Raw genomic sequence first — 17,398 nt, forward strand, 5'->3', positions numbered from 1 at the left:
ATCTGGCTGATTTTGCTGTAAGAACTGATTAAGGACCACAGGGACGGGGAACACGCTCGGGGCTGCGGCACCCTCGTGGCCACAGGCTCCCCGTAGCTGGCCACATAGTGGCACGTGGATCCCCGTCCCTCCTGCGCCACCGCCCGCAGCTGCAGGCTTTCAAACCGCGCGTGGTGCTGGGGAAGCGCTGGGTGCATGCACTCCTTCCCCCTGCCCCGACCCCCAAAATCCATCGTGGCCCGGTTCCCGCGACCGCCTCCCCACGGGCCAGGTGACGAGCGGGCGCTTCTCTTTGCAGGAGGAGGGGGAAAGCCAAAGATCTCTGCCAGGCCCAACAGCCGCAAGGCCAAGTCCCCGGCGCCGGGTCTGTCCTCCGGCGAGCGGCCGCCGTCCGTGTCCTCAGTGCACTCGGAGGGGGACTGCAACCGGAGGACGCCCCTCACCAACCGCGTCTGGGAGGACCGGCCATCGTCCGCAGGTAGGGCCCGGGGGGGCTGCATGTCCCCACAGCAGCCGCCCGGTGAGCCCCATGGCGCTGACCCCCCGCTCTCTCCTCCCCGTGCAGGCTCGACGCCGTTCCCCTACAACCCGCTCACCATGCGGCTCCCCAGCGGGGTGGTGACGGCGGCCCCCGCCGCCCCCCTGCCGCAGGGGACGCCCGGCAGCCAGCACCACGCGTGGGACGAGGAGCCCAAGCCCCTGCTCTGCTCCCAGTACGAAACCCTTTCGGACAGTGAATGAAGCGAGCGAGGGGCAGGGAGACGGCGACCAAACCGACGGCGCGGGGAGCGAGCGAGCCGCCCGGGGCGAGCACCCAGCGCCCCGGCCCCGCTGGCTCTCACGAGCAAAGACGCAGGAGCAGAGCTTTTTTTTTTGGGTTTTAATTTTTTTTTTTTTAACCTTCTCCTCCCAACCAGCCAATTGGGGGGGGATGTTTTTTTTTGTTGTTGGTTTATTTTTCCTTTTTTTTTTTGTTTTGTTCTCAACATCTGGAAATTTCTGCATCCTCTTCAGTCTAAAAAAGAAAAAAAAAAAAGCCTTAACGAGACAAAACCCAAGGATCCCACATTCGTCCTTGCCAGCATGGCTGAGCAGTGACCCCGCGCTCGAGAGAGGGACCGAGTAGCCGTGCAAGTCCCAGGGCCGCGCGCACACGGACGCTCTGCTCCCACGGTGCCGAGTGAGGGGCTCCGTGGGGCTGTGCCACGGAAACACAAAACCTTGAGACGGTTTAAAAAAAAAAAAAAAGATTTAAAAATGTCAAATAGGATCGAACCCAGCTTGGTTTCCCCTGGCTGATCTGAGGGTGGGGAGCCCATCGTCCCGGCCGCGCGGGACACGTTGGCCTCAACGCGCTTTGAACGCGGCTGGGAGGAGCAGGAGAGGGAGGGAAGATCCGTTTCTGAAAAAAAAGCTGGTCCCTTCGGTGATGGATATCCCGGGCTGCAATTGGAGTGGGAAGAGATTTCCCCGGGGGGGCTCGCGCACCGCCTGGGGACGGGCTCGGTTGCTTTAAGTGCATTGTTTTCTGAATGGTGAGAAAAGGCAATTGTAAATTGTATTGGTCTACAGGGTATATTTTTGATACCTTCAGTGAATTATGTCAATATTTTACGCAAGGAAGGACTTAAACAAAACACAGTATTACATGCTGTAAAAGAGGTTCTGTTCTTACACACAGGCTTTGATGTGTTTGTCCATTGTATGGAAATGTTTAAAAAAGAAAAAAAAAAAAAAAAGAAGGTAACAGTGATCCATCAAAGTCGTCTGTAAGTCAGGAGAATGTATGAACTTAGATTAAAAAAAGAAAATCTTGCCATGGTTGCAGGGCCCCCCGTTACACACACCTCTGCTAATTCAGCAGAATCCGTTTGCTGGTTGCAGTCGTTGATTCTCCAGAGCCCTCCAGAGCTGGCCGGGTGCAGGGGCAGCGCGGGCAGGAGGCCGGCATGGCAGGGAGTTCACAGGAAACTTTAAAAAAAAAGAAAAAAAAAGTTTTTATTGTATTTTTGTGATACACACGAATGCTCTACTTTACATTATTTTTTTCATTCCATGATGTTGGATCATATCTGCAGTTACATGGTTAAAGAACAAAATATTAGACTTTTTTTCATTCACTTCTGCTTTCTCGCTCTGGGGGAGAAAAATGGCAAAAAAAAAAAAAAAACACAAAAAAATGTATTAAATGCTTTGCATTCTATACGCTAGAGGAAACAAGACCACGGCACAGACTTTCTGCCTCTCCCGCTGCGGGGGGAGCCAGCCCGCGCCGCCTTCCAGCAGCTCTTTGATCCGCCGCGTGTCAGACAGCGAGGATCGCCTTGTCACGTTCTCGATGGTTATTTCTTTTCCCCCTGCAATGTTCCCAGGGTGATTCTGATTTCAAAGCAAGAGAATGATGGTGTTTGTTGTTTGTTTGGGGCTTGTTTTTTTTTTGTTTTGTTTTGTTTTGTTTTTCGTTTTTTACAATGTACAGGTTTTTAATGTTCATCAATGTTTGTGTCTTTTCTGTTGTGCTTTTTTTTTTTTTTTTTAAGAAAAAAAAAAAAAACGAGACAATGCACAAGCGATGTGGAAGTCTTTCAGTTCCCAGGTTATTGCTGCTGGTGTCTTCATGGCTCTGAGATGTAAAGCTAACAGAGCTGACGTCTGGGCATAACGCTATTAAAGTGTCGCAGATTTTGCTGGGAAAAATCCAAATTCGACCCATCTTCAAAGCTGCCTCCTTAACCTTTTCAGACAGAGAAAAAAAAAAAAAAACACAACAAAGAATAAAGTTACCACTTGGCACAGTAGCAATACTGTGTGCTGCTTTGGTGTCTTGAGGAGAGGCCGAGCCAGGGGCAGGTCGCTGTTGAAGAGCGGATGCGATTGGCAGGGCCGCGGTGCCCAGAAGCGTGGAGCAGCGGTGTGGAGGTGGCGTGAGGATGGCTGGGGCTCGCTTTCTCCATGGTTGGGGCTCGTTTTCTCCGCTGAAGGGGCAGCCCCGGCCCCGCTGGCCCTGGCTGTGGAGACGGCGCTGAGCTCGGGCGGCGGGACGATGCGCGGGGCTGCCGGCGCTCCCTCACCTTGCGGTGCGCGAAGGGAGGCGTCGGGCAGCGTTTGGGTTCCTCACCCTTGGTGTTGCCCTCACAAGCCCTGTCACCACCCAGCCAGGGCAGTCTTGTCCCTTTCTGCCCCAGGGCACAGCCCCTTGGGACATCCCACACCAGCCAGAAGCGACCCCACGGGCTGGGCTGGGCTCAGGGCCTGCTGGCTGAGGTGGGGAAGGGCAGCGAGGAGCTGCCGAGGCACCACCTCACCGCTGCCATGCAGCAGGAGGAGGTTACACAGCCCAATTCTGTTTTCTTTGCCCTTTCCACCATGGCTTCGTGTGCCTGGAAGAGGGGCTTGGAGCTGGTGGGCTCACTCAGAGGCCTGGGAGCGCTGAAGCAAAGCCGAGGCCTGGCCCAGGGCCTCGCTGCGTTTTCAAGAGGCGTGAGAGGTTTGTGAGGTACTTTTTAGTCATCGTGGGGCTGATGGCTCGGTGGGCGCATGGCCTGCACAGGGCGGTGTTTTGAGGAGGGGTTGGTGGTGCCACAGGGCTGGAAAGGCCTTGGTGGCACCGGTTCCATGCTGGAGGTTTGGCCCTGTGTGGGGTACGTGTGTGGGGTTGGCTTCAGCGGGGTCCTGCCCTTGGGGAAACCTGGAAGTGGGGAGCTGCTGCTCCTCTAGGTCACGAGCACTGCAAGCAACACCCCCCTGTCCTGCCCTCGCATCCTCCTGCCAGCCAAAAGCTCTGTTTTCACGCGCTTTTGCCCCAAATCACCCAAGTCGTCGTGCTGCCGGCCGTGATGCATCCCCATCCTGCAGCCAAGGAGGAGAAAGGCATGTTAAGCTGTTAGAGAAACAAAACAACCCCAGTTTAAAGGTAACGTTAACCAACTTTGTAGTTCGTACAAACTGGCAAGCAAATTATTGGGCAATTTATTGTTTCAACTGTACTGAGGGGGGAAATATCTATCTTTTGTACAAGCAAATTGTGCATAGCTGTTTTGAAGTGAGTTGTATGATAGACGGGGCTGTACATAGAAACCACGAGGTGTAAATATTTACGCAGCTTGCTCTGAAGGGGTGGTTTTCTTCTACTGAAGGTGAAGGGTTTGTTCACTTGTTATTTTGCTCAGCGTGCCCACCAGCAAGCGGTGTGGGCAGCAGTGGCCGAACACTGCCTGACTGTTTAAATAATAAAAAGGCAAACAAACAAACCAAAAAAAAAAAAAAAAGCTTCTTTGCCAGCAAAATACAGCTCTCCTGCTCTCCTGCTTCTTTCCGTGCGTAAGCCCAGGAGGAGCGAGTTGATGCCACAGCATGGGTGGGAGTGGGATGGGTTGGGGACCCCGTGGTGGCGGGGTGCAGCTGGGAGCACCCCTGGCAAAATGGGCTGAGAGAGGGGGAAAAAGGGATGCTGGTGGCTCTGCAGGTGGGAGCTGCGGTGTGCACCCCAGGCTGGCCCTGGCATTGACACAGCGTTGGCCCCACATTGCACCGTGCCCCCCCCCGGGGCCTGGCGGTGGGGCTGGGGCTGCCCGAAGGACCCTGCCCCGGGTGGCTGAGGGGGGAGCTTGCTGGCTGGAGCTCGAGGGGCCTCGCACGCTTCTCCTACGGCTTGCAGGTGGGTGCACTGGCTAAGTCACAGCCCCCTCTTTGCCTCGGTTTCCCTGTCTTTCCCTATCATTAATGTGTCTCCCATCAGCCTGAAACACCTCAGAAGAGGGATTTTTCCTCTTCCTCTATTTTTATTTTTCTTATTTATATTTTCATTTTATTTTGCTGAGCTGCTGCGTGCAGCTCCCCAGACATCAAACAGCCCCTGGGTTCTCCTGGCAGCAGTATGTGTTTGGCCACCGAGGCTTCTTCCCCCGACCCTGCGTGCCCCAGACTATTTGTTGGCTTTTCACAGGGGAAACAGAAAACCCTCCCAAAACAAAACAGCCTCCTGGAGCTTTGTTTGGGTCTGGGGAGTGGGGAGTGGGCCCAGCGGCTGGGGGACCCTGAGCCCCAAGGATGGCTCTGGGACCCCATAACCAAATGCCACCAAATGGACCTTGGCTTCAATGCTCCGTGAATAGCAGCCAAGCAAAACAGTGTTCAGCTGTGGTTGGAGAAATAAAAATAAAAAGTTCTGGTGATGGATAAACCCTCCCAAGCCCTGTAGGGAATTATTGGGGAAGCTAATTAGCTCTACCTAATTAGCAGCTGGGACAGGAGCGCTGGTAGCTGTTTGCTGCTCTGGATTGCTTTACCCCTGATGTCTGTCCTGTGGGTTTTGGTTGACTTTGGCTGGGGCCCCAGCCATCAGTCCCCCTCCCACATCTGTACCCATGTACCCACGGGATTATTTTTTGGCATGGGAGGTTGTGGTGTGGGGTGTCTGGGGGCTGTTTGGAGCACGAGGGTTTGCGTTGCTGTCTCAGAAGGTGGCCCACAGGAGCGAAGGGGCCTGGGGCTGTGCTGCAGGGGGAATGTGGAGGAGGTTTTGTTTCACAGGGCAAGTGGTGAAGGGGAACAGGCTTCCCCCTGCGGTGCTGGGCTGAGGGGTATGGCTGTGGGTGACTCTATGGAACTTAACCCGTTAGAGGGCTATTATTGGTTTTCCACTGATGATCTTCAGCTGCCTCTTCTGGGGCTCAGAAATGGGTTTTAAAAAATAATAATAATAATAATACCGTTTTCCTCCTGAAAGGAGCAATGGGCATCTCTGCTTACAGGCATAAGGCACAGCATTTCAGGTGCTTAAACCCTAAAGGTCCGTTCAGGGTGCCCCAAGTCGTGGGGGATGCTCCTGGGCTGTCTGTGGTCCTGTGTGACCCCGTTTGTCTGTCCAGGGGTGCACAGTGTCCGAAAGGCTCCTGTCCCTGGGCTGGAGAAGGATCCACACCAGCCTGAGAGCCCTGCCAGCACCCAGGCGCAGCGAGCCTGCAGCCGCGTGCACGAGGTAGAGATGTGCCGGCTCCTAAAGCCTGAAGATCTCCAGGCCCAATGAGAGTGGTTTCTGCTGAAGTTCCTCTTTTGGAAAGTCTTGCTGCTCAGAAGGCAATTAGAAGTTAATAAATAGCACAAACAGAAGCCAGGCTGTTCAGCTTCCCGCCTCAGGATTTCAGTGGTGATGAGGGCTGACAGCAGTTGCCCTGGTCAATAATTCACACTGATGCTGAAGAAACAGAAGGTGGGAAAACGCTACATTCAAGGCCAGCACTTATGATTTAATGATGGAAAACTTCAGGCCTACTTGAAAAGCTCTTACATAAGGAGATGAAAATGAAATGGGACAAAAGCAGATGGCTTCAAAAACCAGCAATAAAGAAAAATGTCAGAAACCCAGACTCACTCGGGTTTTGGTTTGGTGGCAAACAGCAATTTTTGGAGGGGAGGGGAAACATAAAAGATGTTCCCTGAAGGCTTTGCCCTCGACAGAGGCTGTAAGGAGGTGCGGGAGCACTGTGACCTTCTCCTGGTGGTGAATTGATGTTTAGTTAATATTATGGGGCTGGTGTTTTCCTTTGTTTTCTTTTCTTTTGGAAAGAATTAAAGCAAGAGGAAGATATTTTTTTCAGCCAGGCCTGGACGAGTCAGAAGTTCCATGAGGAAACAGAGCGAGACAGCAGTCGTCCTCCCTGCATCTCTGTGCTCCAGCTTCTCCATCACCCCGTGCGCCCTGCTGGTAGCAGGGAGGGACGTGGCTGTGGCACCCAGCGATGGGCTCGGTAAGATAAACAGGTAAAAACGCACCAGAATACAAAGGACACGTGGAGTTAGCACTCATCGCTGTGCCCTCCCCGGGGGGCAGGTTGTGGTGCGCACCCAGCAGCCCCAAGCAGAGCATGGGCTCTGCAAGAGAGCAAAAAATTGGTAACGGCTCCTAGGAGCCCTGCAGCAGGAAGCGTTTGCTACCATCCCGCAGTGGTAGTCTAAATAGCCACTCACCGGTTCTTGTGATTTGCCATGAAATTATGTATGCTCTCTGATAACGATGTGGACGGAGGGCTGAAGAGATGATTTTGGCAGTTGATGAGACGTCGCAGGCTGGTGAGTGCCCTGGAAGGAAACCAGAGTGGCTTTTGATGCATGCCTGGCTCTTATCGGTGCTGGGCAAGGGCACAGGGAGCTTTGGCTGATGCTCTTTGGTTTGTGAGCCGGGCCAGGGAAGGGCTGGGCTCGCATAAAACTTGGGAAAGGTGTCACTGTCTGCGTGTAACAGTTGAATTAATCGTCAGGTTTTTTATCCTCTCATTTTTGGCCTCCTGTAATTACCAAACTGAGTATTTGTCGGGGCTCTGGGCAGCGGAGTGGCAATAAATCACTTGCCACCGACAGGAGGTTGAGCAGTGTCCGAAGTGAGGTCGGTGTCACCGCCAGTACAAGTGCAGTGCTCTCAGTTCCTCTTGTCAGCCCCTGTGAGCAGAGAGCAGGCAGGGATTACTGCCCACGGCACTGCCCGGTGCTGGGTTCCGCCACCTGTGTGGCACAGAGCAGAGCAGCAGCCATGCGTTGCTCCTGGTGCATACTTCTGAAGAGCACAGGGTGCTTCCCTTTGCCAGGAACGGTGTGAATGGTGCAAACGTCCCCAGCCTGGTGAAGTGTGGTGTGCGGGGAGCTCCTTCACAGGGTGCTCTGCTTTAAGCAGACGCTGCTTTCAGCTCAGCAGGGCACTTCCACGTAGAAAAAGCAGCAATTGTCAGTGAAGATTGATCTTTGGCCAGACATTTTTGCTGCCCTCACCCAACTTCTTTTCATACTTATTAGTCACTCGCGATCTCTTTGATGGCTGGCTATGTGCCAGCTGGGAGGAAACTCTGTGGTGGTACTGCTGAGGAGATGGCAGGGGCAGGAAACGCCGCCGCTCTCCCATCCAAACGTCTGCTCCCAAGGACGCTGCGTGCCGGCTCAGCGTGGTCCCAAACTCTGCTCAGAGCAGCTCCACCGTGCGCACTGCAACAGCCCCGAATCAGCTCTGGTGAGAGGCAGGTGCTGAAGAAGTGTGGGCTCTTCTGTTTGTGGAAGGTTGGAGAGCAGGCAGGCAATCCTGGTCTAGCTCTGCTTGAGATGCAGGGAATGTTTTCTGCTGCTGCTTCATCCTGAGCCCTGCAGAGAAAGCGAAATGGCTGCCAGAGGTCAGGCCCGAGGAGCCTGGCCGGTGCGTGCCTGGAGGTGGGCGCCAGGTCTGGAGCTGGATTCCAGTTGGACCGAATCAGAGCTCCTCCCCACAGGGATGTTAATCCTGGGCCTTGGGTTAGAGCCATCTCCAGCTTTTGTGGTTTTGGAATAGAAAAAGAGCTCCGTTCTGTTCAACAAATCCTTATGCCCCATCTCCAGACCCAGATGACAAGTCACAACCATTTCACGTGGTGCTGGCTCCTGAGACGTGAAACCCATCTCACTGCCCTGCGCTGGGCCCGCTTTTAAGCTACCAGGAAAAGTTCAGTCCCCATGGGCTGCCGGAGCGTCCTGCAGAGCTGCCTCCATCCACTGGAGAAGGAGGAACCAAGCAGCGGAGGCTGGAACCACGCAGCAGAGGTTGCTCCTGGGTCTCTGTGCAGGGGGAACAACCTTTTTATTAGGACCAGATGTTCCTTTCTGCCCCGGGCCGTGCTGGGAAGTAAAGCAACGTGTGTTAATGTTGGCTGGAAGAGCCTCGCTGGAAACAGGCTTGAAGGAAGCAGGGTTTCTCCTGCACCCCATGTTCTGGGTGCACCAGGGCGATGGGCCAGCTGGGGCCGGCACAGGAGGCACAGGCACAAGCGATGGGGGCGATCTGAGCAGCCCCGTTCCCTTCGGTGACCAAGAATCTCCCAGCTGCAAGCAAGGCTTTTACCAGCCACCCACCTCCCCAGGGCTTTCTGGTAGCCACTGTCCCCTGGGCCACCAGCAGGTGCAGGAGGGCCAGCACAGAGGAGCTCGTGCTTCCCTCTGGGTGATGTCCCGCCGGGTTCGTGGGGTGATGCGGCGAGCCGCTCGCTGCGGAGGGAGGACTGTGCGTGAGGGGCAAGGCTGCGCTCCAGATGTTACTCCTCACCATTAGGCAGTGTTTAAAAATATAGGAGATTTTTTTTCTTTCTTTCTTTCTGAGCACACATCGAGGAGAGACCTTTGGAGGGGGTGAGCGGCAGGGAAGGGGCTGGGCGGGGGCACGCAGCGGGGCTCTCCCCGAGCCAGGCGCTCGCCCCTCTGCCAGCGGAGCTTTGCCGAGAGCTGCGCCGGGCACTGCTGGAGCCGGGCTCGGCTGGGTCCCCGGGGTCTGGTGCCAAGCCTGGAGGCTGTGGAAACACGTGGCTCGTTAATAGTGCGTTCGGCTACGGCTGGGGCTTGCGCACAGGGCTGGCGCTGCCAAAATGTTTACAAGTGCTGGGGGACTCGCAAAGAGCCCAGGCTGCAAAGTTGAAGGGCAGAGCCGGAGGCTGAGCAGCACCATGCTTAGCAAAGGACCCTGAGCCTGGGGTGCTGCTCGGCTGCTCCCCACGTTCTCTTTGACAGCGGGCTCAGGTTGGAGCTGTAGGGGGTGGAGATGCTCAATTCCTCTCCCAGCTGACAGGGAGTGCGTGGCTGTGGATGCTGTATCCCCTGGTTCCATCTATATTACGGGGTAAAGCCCATGAGCAGCCAGCCGCGGATGCTGTAAGAGGCCTGTGCTGCTGCCATCCCATAGAGCCCCGCTGGAGGCTGGACCCAAAGCTAAAAACCCGACCTTGTGCCAGCTCTGCACCACAACGGGCCGACAGCTCCATGGCACCCGACCGAAACACAGCAGTGGGCACCAGCACCTTGCGAGCATACAGACACTGGGGAGCCCCTTCCTAAACCATCCTACAGCGAACATCCTGGAGGGGCAGGTGCTAAACAAACTCCGTCAGAAGCACAGCAAAAACCCATCTGTGAGTGGAAGAGGTCAAAGAAGAATACGAAGGCTTTTATTTCCTGAGCATTTGTCAGTAAGATAAATGTGTTTTCTTAAATTCGCTGCGTTCTCCTAGCTGGCCTCCCACCCAAATGGACTTCCACTAGCATAAAGCAGGGTGTTGGCTTGTGTCCTTTGTAATCCAATGCTTGCGGACTCAGACGAGGAATTGGTTGGATCACTGCTTATTATCAGTAAGTGGGGCATGCTTAAAAGAAACGGGCAGATTTCAACACTACATCTATAGCTAGTTTCTTGCTGTCGTGTTCCTCTTGCCCTTATTATTTATGTTAAAATGATAAATGAGGGATTCATGGTTCTAGCTGGTTTATGAATAATCAGATTATTTCACTGCAGAGGCCCAAGGGAGGGTAACGTTTCGACAGTCCCCCATCAAAGAGAAGTTAGTACTCATGTGTGCCTGCGTGCACATTTGTGTGTGCGTGCGTGCATGTTTTTCGTTCCTCCACTGCGTTGCACTTGGGGTGCTTTGCACTGTCCCTCCTCTGTGCACCCCTACTGCATGTCCTGGTGCCACCATTGGTTTCCCAAGGCACGTGGCCCCCTCGGCATTGCCTCCCAAAGCCATGAGCAGGGCATCTGGAGCAGCTTGATCCCCAGAGTGGTGGGCAACGTGCTGGGAGGCTGCGTGGCCGAGGAGCAAACCCAGTGCTCTGTGCAGAGCAGTGGGCCCCCGACTGCAGCGGTCAGCTTGGAAGAAGCCCTGATCCCATTAGTATTTCAAGGAGCTGCAAATAGCCGCTGGTCTCAGGATCTGCTTGTGAGAGAGGAAGAGCCCCAGAGAGATGATTTGGATGTTTATGTGTACAGAAATGTCTAATCACCGGGCTGAGGATGGGCTCAGGAAGGGAATCTGGAGGTGGTTAACTGCAGAGGAGGATATTTTTATGCTAGAAATGTGCTGTCCGCCTGTTTGCAGGGTAGGAAGGATACGATGAGCATCAAAGGCTTGGCAGGACGAGCGTTTTCATCCTCATAGATGTGAACTCCCTGTCTGCCTTGGACTCTGAGGCGTGGAGCTGTTTGGATCCAGCATCATTATTAGAAGCAGAAAATGGAGCTCATAAAAACTCCATCCTTACGGCCCCTCAAAAAACAATTCCAGGACCCTCTATTCTATTTGAGAACAAACTATTCCTACATCACTTGCCCCCCATGGCTGAGCACATTGCCAGGGTAAGGGGACTCAGTGCTTCAGCAGAAGCTGTGCAGGGCCGGGCAGGTCCTGGCCCTCTCCTCTGCAATGAGCTGGGAGAGGCAAGAGCAGGCAGAAGTCGGGTGCCAGCACTTATCTGCCACTGGGGCTGGGAGCTGCTGCAGTGACAGCCTGCCACCCACCCACGTCTGCTCCCCACGGAGCTGCCTTCGGTGGCCGTTCAGTGTCCCGTGCCACAGCAGAGGCAGTCCGTGCCTCAGCCCAGGCGTGCTGCTGGTGGCTCCTCCGCATGGGCACAGGCCTGTGACTGTTCTAAGGACTGTGACATGACTTTCCTGATGCTTGGTACCACCTAGATCTTATGAAGACATTTCTGTGGGTCCAGGCTGTGACATTGCCATCTGCTGAGCCACAGGAGCGGAGATGGAGCCCAAGGCCTCGCACGTGGCAGTTCCAAGCTGGCAGATTGGCAGCGGGGCTTTTCCTACTCCAGTGTCAGGTAAGGTTTTTTTTTTTCTGTCAAATCCCTTCACTGTTTGTTGGCTGTACCTAACTGTGCAGTTAGATTGATAAAGGCATCTGTGGAACTGGGATCCCGGCATGTGGGTTTTTATTAATTTGTATCTGCCCATTATCAGCAACTTTTCTAGGTGAGGCTTTTGGCACTTTACACACAGCATTCGTGCTGTCTGTAAAACCAGCCTAAACCTTTCCTTCTGTTCAAAAAGGCATCTCGTCCAAACTCAAAGTCCATCCATTATAACTTCAGCACCTTGTAATCCCTCAGAGATATGTGCAATTACTCTCTGAAATATCCCAGGAGCAAAACTAATACCAAGCATCATCTGCTTAAATTTACAACATCCAAATGGCACAGTAAAAGCCACTAGGAGTTAGCTCATCTGAGTGCGCTTGCCAAAACACATATCCTGCATCTAATACTGCTTTTGCTTCTGAGGATTTAGTTGCCACCTCAGGAATCTTCATTGGACGGCATTCATGTCTTACGGTTTTATTTAAATAACAGGAGTGGATGCACGTGTTCTTCGTCTGGCATTTGGGTTTCGACCATCAAACTCGCCCAGTCCGTGCAGCCCCTGCCTTCGTTATGCTGTTGCCATTCCTCAGGTGCTTGAGCACGAGCATCTCCCATCCTTCATCCTAGGAGCAGTTCAACCATAATTTGTGTCAAAAAAACTTGGGATGAGGACACGGGCATTTCCCGTGCACCTGAAGCAAGCCTCTTGCGTAACGTGGCTTTCCTTCTTCTTTCCATTCCTTAGCATTTAACAGCTGTTTTCGTCCAAGCCTATTGACTTCATCCCTATAAATCCAATATGATTTTTCCATAAGGATTAGTGTCAGATTCTCCCTGCAGACATCTTAGGTCTTGGAAGACAGCTGAGAGCTCTACTGATAGCTGGCTGGTGAGCCCGAGGCATTTATAGCAGTGGGTTTAAAACTTCATGGCTAGGCAGGGTTTTAGCCCTGATGAAACCCATCTGCCTTCGTGATTTGGAAAGCCAGGAAGTAGCAGGGGTCCTGGTAGTGTACGAGGATGTGGGTACCTGGCCATGAAAGAAGCATTACATTGGTTCTGCCTGCCCTTGAAGGGCGTGGAAACGCTGGGAGAGGAACTAACCAGACTGGGCACCAGGGCTTCATAGCTGGGTAGAACAAGATTGAGCAGGAAGAGGGAAATTTAAGATAAGAAATTGTAAAACTGCTGACCAGTGAAATCTTGACGAGCAAAACGGCCTCTGCAGGAAGCGTGAGTTTCATGCCCTTTGCCTGAGTCACTTAAACTTTCACAGGACGTATGGGACAGAGCAGGTCATGGTGCTGCCCATATGGGTCAACAGCCTCCCGACCTGGGGCAGCTGGGCCAAATCCCATGGGTGCAGGAGGAGGACACCAAAAACATTCCCTCTGGATGGGAAAGGAGCATTAGGCACCAAGAAAATGGGTAAGAAAGATGAAGGAAGCTCACATACATCAGCATGACAGTTTGCACGTTTTATTATGATATATAAATTTTGTCTTCTTAAATTACTCTCTATGAGTTGAACAGGAAGGGATTATTGTGGAGATGGGGAATATACAAAAATAAAAGGATATTGAGAACTACTGCATCACCACATATACAACAGTCAAGTACTTTACAAGCACTTAGAGAATCAGACTTACAAAAATAAAAATATGACACATCCTTCTGCATTTCCACCAGTAATATGTTCTCCCTTCTCTAACCCTCAAACATCTTTCAACCCCATCTTCAGGTCACAATTCACATGGCAGGATACTTTGCTCATTTTGTTGGCCATCACAGTATCTGAAGAGGAATGAGTGCCTCCCAAGTCATCAAATACAATGGTTATTGGTGAGCTGTAGGGGATATTCTCAGAACTGAGCAACTTGTGAGTGATGGGGTAATCCTCAGGGAGCGGACTTTATCTGGCAGTAGAAATGTGAATATCCCACACCCAGATCCGTCATTATAACGTGTTCCCCTTTCTGCACACAGGCACAGCTCTGCACAGAGTCCCCTGCAAGCCTGCGGAACACTGAGCTCCACAGACTTCAGTGGGACTGCGTGACTGTGACAGAGGATGGATCTGACTGTGTTTCAGCTCTAAAGAAGGCAAGGATGCCCTTCCCTGCAGGGAAGGAAAAAAAGCAGGTTAAAACTACAATGGCTAAGTATCCTAGCTCACAGTGCTCACACACAGACCCACTCACATCTAACTCAGATTCACACAGCCTTCAGTCCTCAGTTTGCTCTGCAAAGTCTTTCGTTCATTTACCTCCTAGTGACCCTTCTTTTTTTTTTTTTTGTAAGACTCACTCAACATAAATAGTAAATAGCATTCACTTCTCTGACCAGCAGTTCACTCAAACACTGCTATCAACACCCAAACCTCATTTTCATCATTCCCAGAAAGTCTGCACCTAGGGTGCGAATATGTTTCACATTGAGAAAAGTAGAGCTGGCTTAGAAAGAAAAAAAAATGGAAAGAAAATAGAAAAAAAATGAAAGAAGCCGTAAACTGTTTTGGTCAAAGTTGTTCTCTGCATTTGTGCAAAGTATTATGCAGATTCTTAGAAGTTCAATATTTAGCTAGGTTTCCCCTTTTTGGCCCCAAATGCAATGACAGCAATGCATGCAGACCAGACACAAGCATACTCTGTTGCATTTAGGGGTAAAATGATCACAGGCATGAAGAGGATGAAGGGCAAACCCCTCACCTTTCAGAGAGTGACCTTCTGAAATGTTCTATTCTGATGTAAAACAGAGCACATTAGACATCCCTCCCTCCCAAAAAAACACAAAAAATCAAAAATAAAAAATAAAGAAAAAAGAAAAGAAAACCCAAAACCAGGAGGCTTGTGAGAAAGATTCTGATCCCAAAATAACTATTGGTGGAAAATAATTTCTAAAGGCAGAATGTGATTTACCCATCAGACATGCAGGGCTGTGGGCAACGGGCATGTTAGGATCCTGGGGAGAAATCATGTTGTCACAGTACCAGCTGCTCAAGGAAATTCACCTTTCTGAGCAGCATTTTCCGTGGGCTAGATTTATCATTTGTATCTTTGAGAAAATACACCTGAACAAAGATCTGTTGGTTGAGATAAATAATGCTCCATTTAAAAGAAAGAGACCTCTCTAGTGGAACTAATCGTTTCTTCTAGGTGCACAAAACATACTGAAGTAAAGCACTTGGTGCCTGGGAGCGGTTTATTGGCAACATGCACCCAAAACTCAATTTCTGGTGTTTGAGCAAAACCAATAATAATAATAATAATAATAATAATAATAATCAGCACTCACAAATTCAGAGCAAGATGACTTTTGTCTCTTACCACTGCTCACCCAGCTACAGGGCTAGGAGCAATAGGGACAGAGGGTGGGCAGGCAGGGTGGGATCTGTGCCCATTGTGGTTTTGCACAGAACAAAGTCTCTTTCCAGTGCCAGCTTTCACGGAGAAGAAAAGCAGCTTGTGATGGGCCCGAGGGAGACACCATCTAAGATGGTATTTTTCAAAAATTCCTACAGGCACTTACTTGGCAATATCACAATTTTGGATGTGGCCCAGGGTAGTAGCCTACCACAGCCTATCCCTGGCTATGCAGCTCGGCTTTTTTTTCCTGACATTGCAAGACCAAAAAAACCTGCTTAAGCTCAAAGGAGTGGGAGCTTGTTAGGTCATTCCTAGTCTATTTGCAGAGAAAACAAAGCGTAAGGCTTCAAAGCAGCCTGGGAGGGTGGAGGCCCTGCACTGCCAAGGATGCAGCCCTCCCCTGCACCTTCCTGGGGGCCACGTCCACCTGTGAGACGTTGCCTTAGCAGCCCCTATCCCTGTGGGGTCAAAGACCAGGCTGTGGTGGATATAAACCCACTGGACTTATATTTGAACACTACCTTTTTGAATTTTCTTTTTCCACTGCAGCCAATGTTGAGGAAACAAAACTAATAGCAGACAAAGCAGGTAGAAGACTGCAGTTGGCCAGGATAAAAACGATCATGAGATTAACCTGGTACATTGGCTCTGTCATGTATAGGACAGGAAGAACTTGCAGAAAAGCTGAAGCCAGGTCTGTCATGCAAAATAAATATATGGCAGAATTCCTGTAAGTGCAGGGATGTCTGTGTGGGTCTCGTCTGCTTGGAAAGGCCCATGGCTGGGCAGGCCTCTCACTGTGACCCAAGGAGACAGGCCCTGGGGGAAAACCTGCCCTGCTCAAAGACCAGAGCAATCAGAAACTGCAGTTTTGTGCTTGTAGCAAGGGAGTAATTCAACTGTTAGCAGCAGAAAAGCCTGATGGGTGGTCAGAACAAGGAGTCTCAGGCAATCCTTCAGCTTGGAGGCCCACAACGAGCCTGCCCCCACACTTGCTCAGTGGAGGTGCCTGCAATCTGATCTGTCGTCACAAAAGGGTTTCCTGGGTGCAAGGACTGGCCTGTCAGACCTTCCTCTTTGTACCCAAGCCAGTCCTGCCTGGCCCTGAGCTGCTTTTGAACCTGGATTACACTGTCGCTCAGCTTGGAAACCTTCCCCTCTGCCACAGACTCTCAAGGGTGCATGGAAAGAGCCCTCCCGGGCCTTCACTGCATGCCCAGGAAGGCAGACAAGTGTTTCCACTGGCCCAACAACTCCGTGATACGTCTCGTCCACAGCACTAGGAGATACGGGATAGTCCTCAAGACAGGTTAGCAAGTAAGTGTATCACCAGCCTGCATTGCACTAGGACCACGTTCACCCTAGTTTCAGGTGCACTGTTGTCTAACTCTGCAGCTCTCACATTTGGTGGAGTGCTGGGGAGAAGGGTTGCTTCAGGAATTGATCCCCATGGGGGCAGATGTTGCTTCTCTGGGCTTTGCTGCTGATGGTGAGTGACAGCAAAATCTGACCAGTAATAAATACAGTCCTCCTTTCTGTGTTGCTGAAAATAATTCTGCAGTAGGTGGAAGCCTTGGAAATCCTATGAGACATTTCTTCCTACCCAGATCTAACTCCCAGACAGAGGCAGAGCTCACCACTACCACAGAATATGACTTTCAGTACTATTGATGCTTCAATTGTCAGGATTTAAGGTTAAAAAAAAAAAAAAAAGTGCTTCATTTTAAGTAAGAGAACTCTGTTTCATAAAGGTCACAGTTCTGGTCACACCTACCATTTGCCTTTTAAAATTGATGGAAAAAAGTATCTTTGTAGGTCACTATTTTTCTTAAAGTTTGTCAGACTGTTTTTTTTGTGTTTTTTTTTTTTTTGTGGGATTTCTTTTTAAATCTCTGTGGGTTTGTGCGTCAACTGTTCTGGGCAATCAGCTGTGTCTTGTTGACACTGTTAATAGGTTTTCTGACTTGGCTTCTTAGCTGCATTCTGAAATAACTCAATCAGACTTGCAGCAAGTCAGAAAAAAAATGGAAAGTTTAGAAGAATGAAAGCTGGAAATTAATTTCCAGATCTATGTGGTTATTTTCTAAGTCTGGACTCTTCTGAGCAGCATGCAAAAATTCTTGGTATGATTTTTGGAGACAATTCCATACCATTTTCAAAGGTTATATGTCTGTAGGAATCCAGGCTCCTGCAGATTTTCAGCAAGCTAACGAAGTGAAGAGATACTGGGAGATGTGATTCATGAGTGGGAATGGTTTACCTTAGGATGGCTGTAGTGACTCCTGTTATCTCTGTGCTTCTTGATACTGTTGCAGGGACAGCTCAGCTGTTTGTGTAATACCTGTTTAATTGCTACAACCTGGCTGATTAAGAAAATCCTG

The 17,398-nt window shown here is 51.2% G+C and overlaps 1 protein-coding gene across 28 annotated transcripts in view; it reads left to right on the forward strand.

The window, feature by feature from the left end:
• Positions 1 to 4,139, forward strand: part of NCOR2 (nuclear receptor corepressor 2) — a 235,881-nt gene extending 231,742 nt beyond the window's left edge. For 8 of the 28 annotated variants that reach the window (XM_035565016.2, XM_035565023.2, XM_050714116.1 and 5 more), the window contains 2 exons: positions 299 to 478; positions 566 to 4,126. In XM_035565016.2, the coding sequence (XP_035420909.1) occupies positions 299 to 478; positions 566 to 741 (356 nt within the window). In that variant the 3' untranslated portion in view covers positions 742 to 4,126. Of the gene's footprint in view, positions 1 to 298; positions 479 to 565 lie in introns of all 28 variants that reach the window. The other 20 variants (XM_035565027.2, XM_050714117.1, XM_035565026.2 and 17 more) reach the window with 5 other exon arrangements.
• The last annotated feature ends 13,259 nt before the right edge of the window (positions 4,140 to 17,398 follow it).

Source organism: Cygnus atratus, chromosome 17 (genome assembly GCF_013377495.2).
Source record: "Cygnus atratus isolate AKBS03 ecotype Queensland, Australia chromosome 17, CAtr_DNAZoo_HiC_assembly, whole genome shotgun sequence".
Lineage (NCBI taxonomy): Eukaryota > Metazoa > Chordata > Aves > Anseriformes > Anatidae > Cygnus > Cygnus atratus.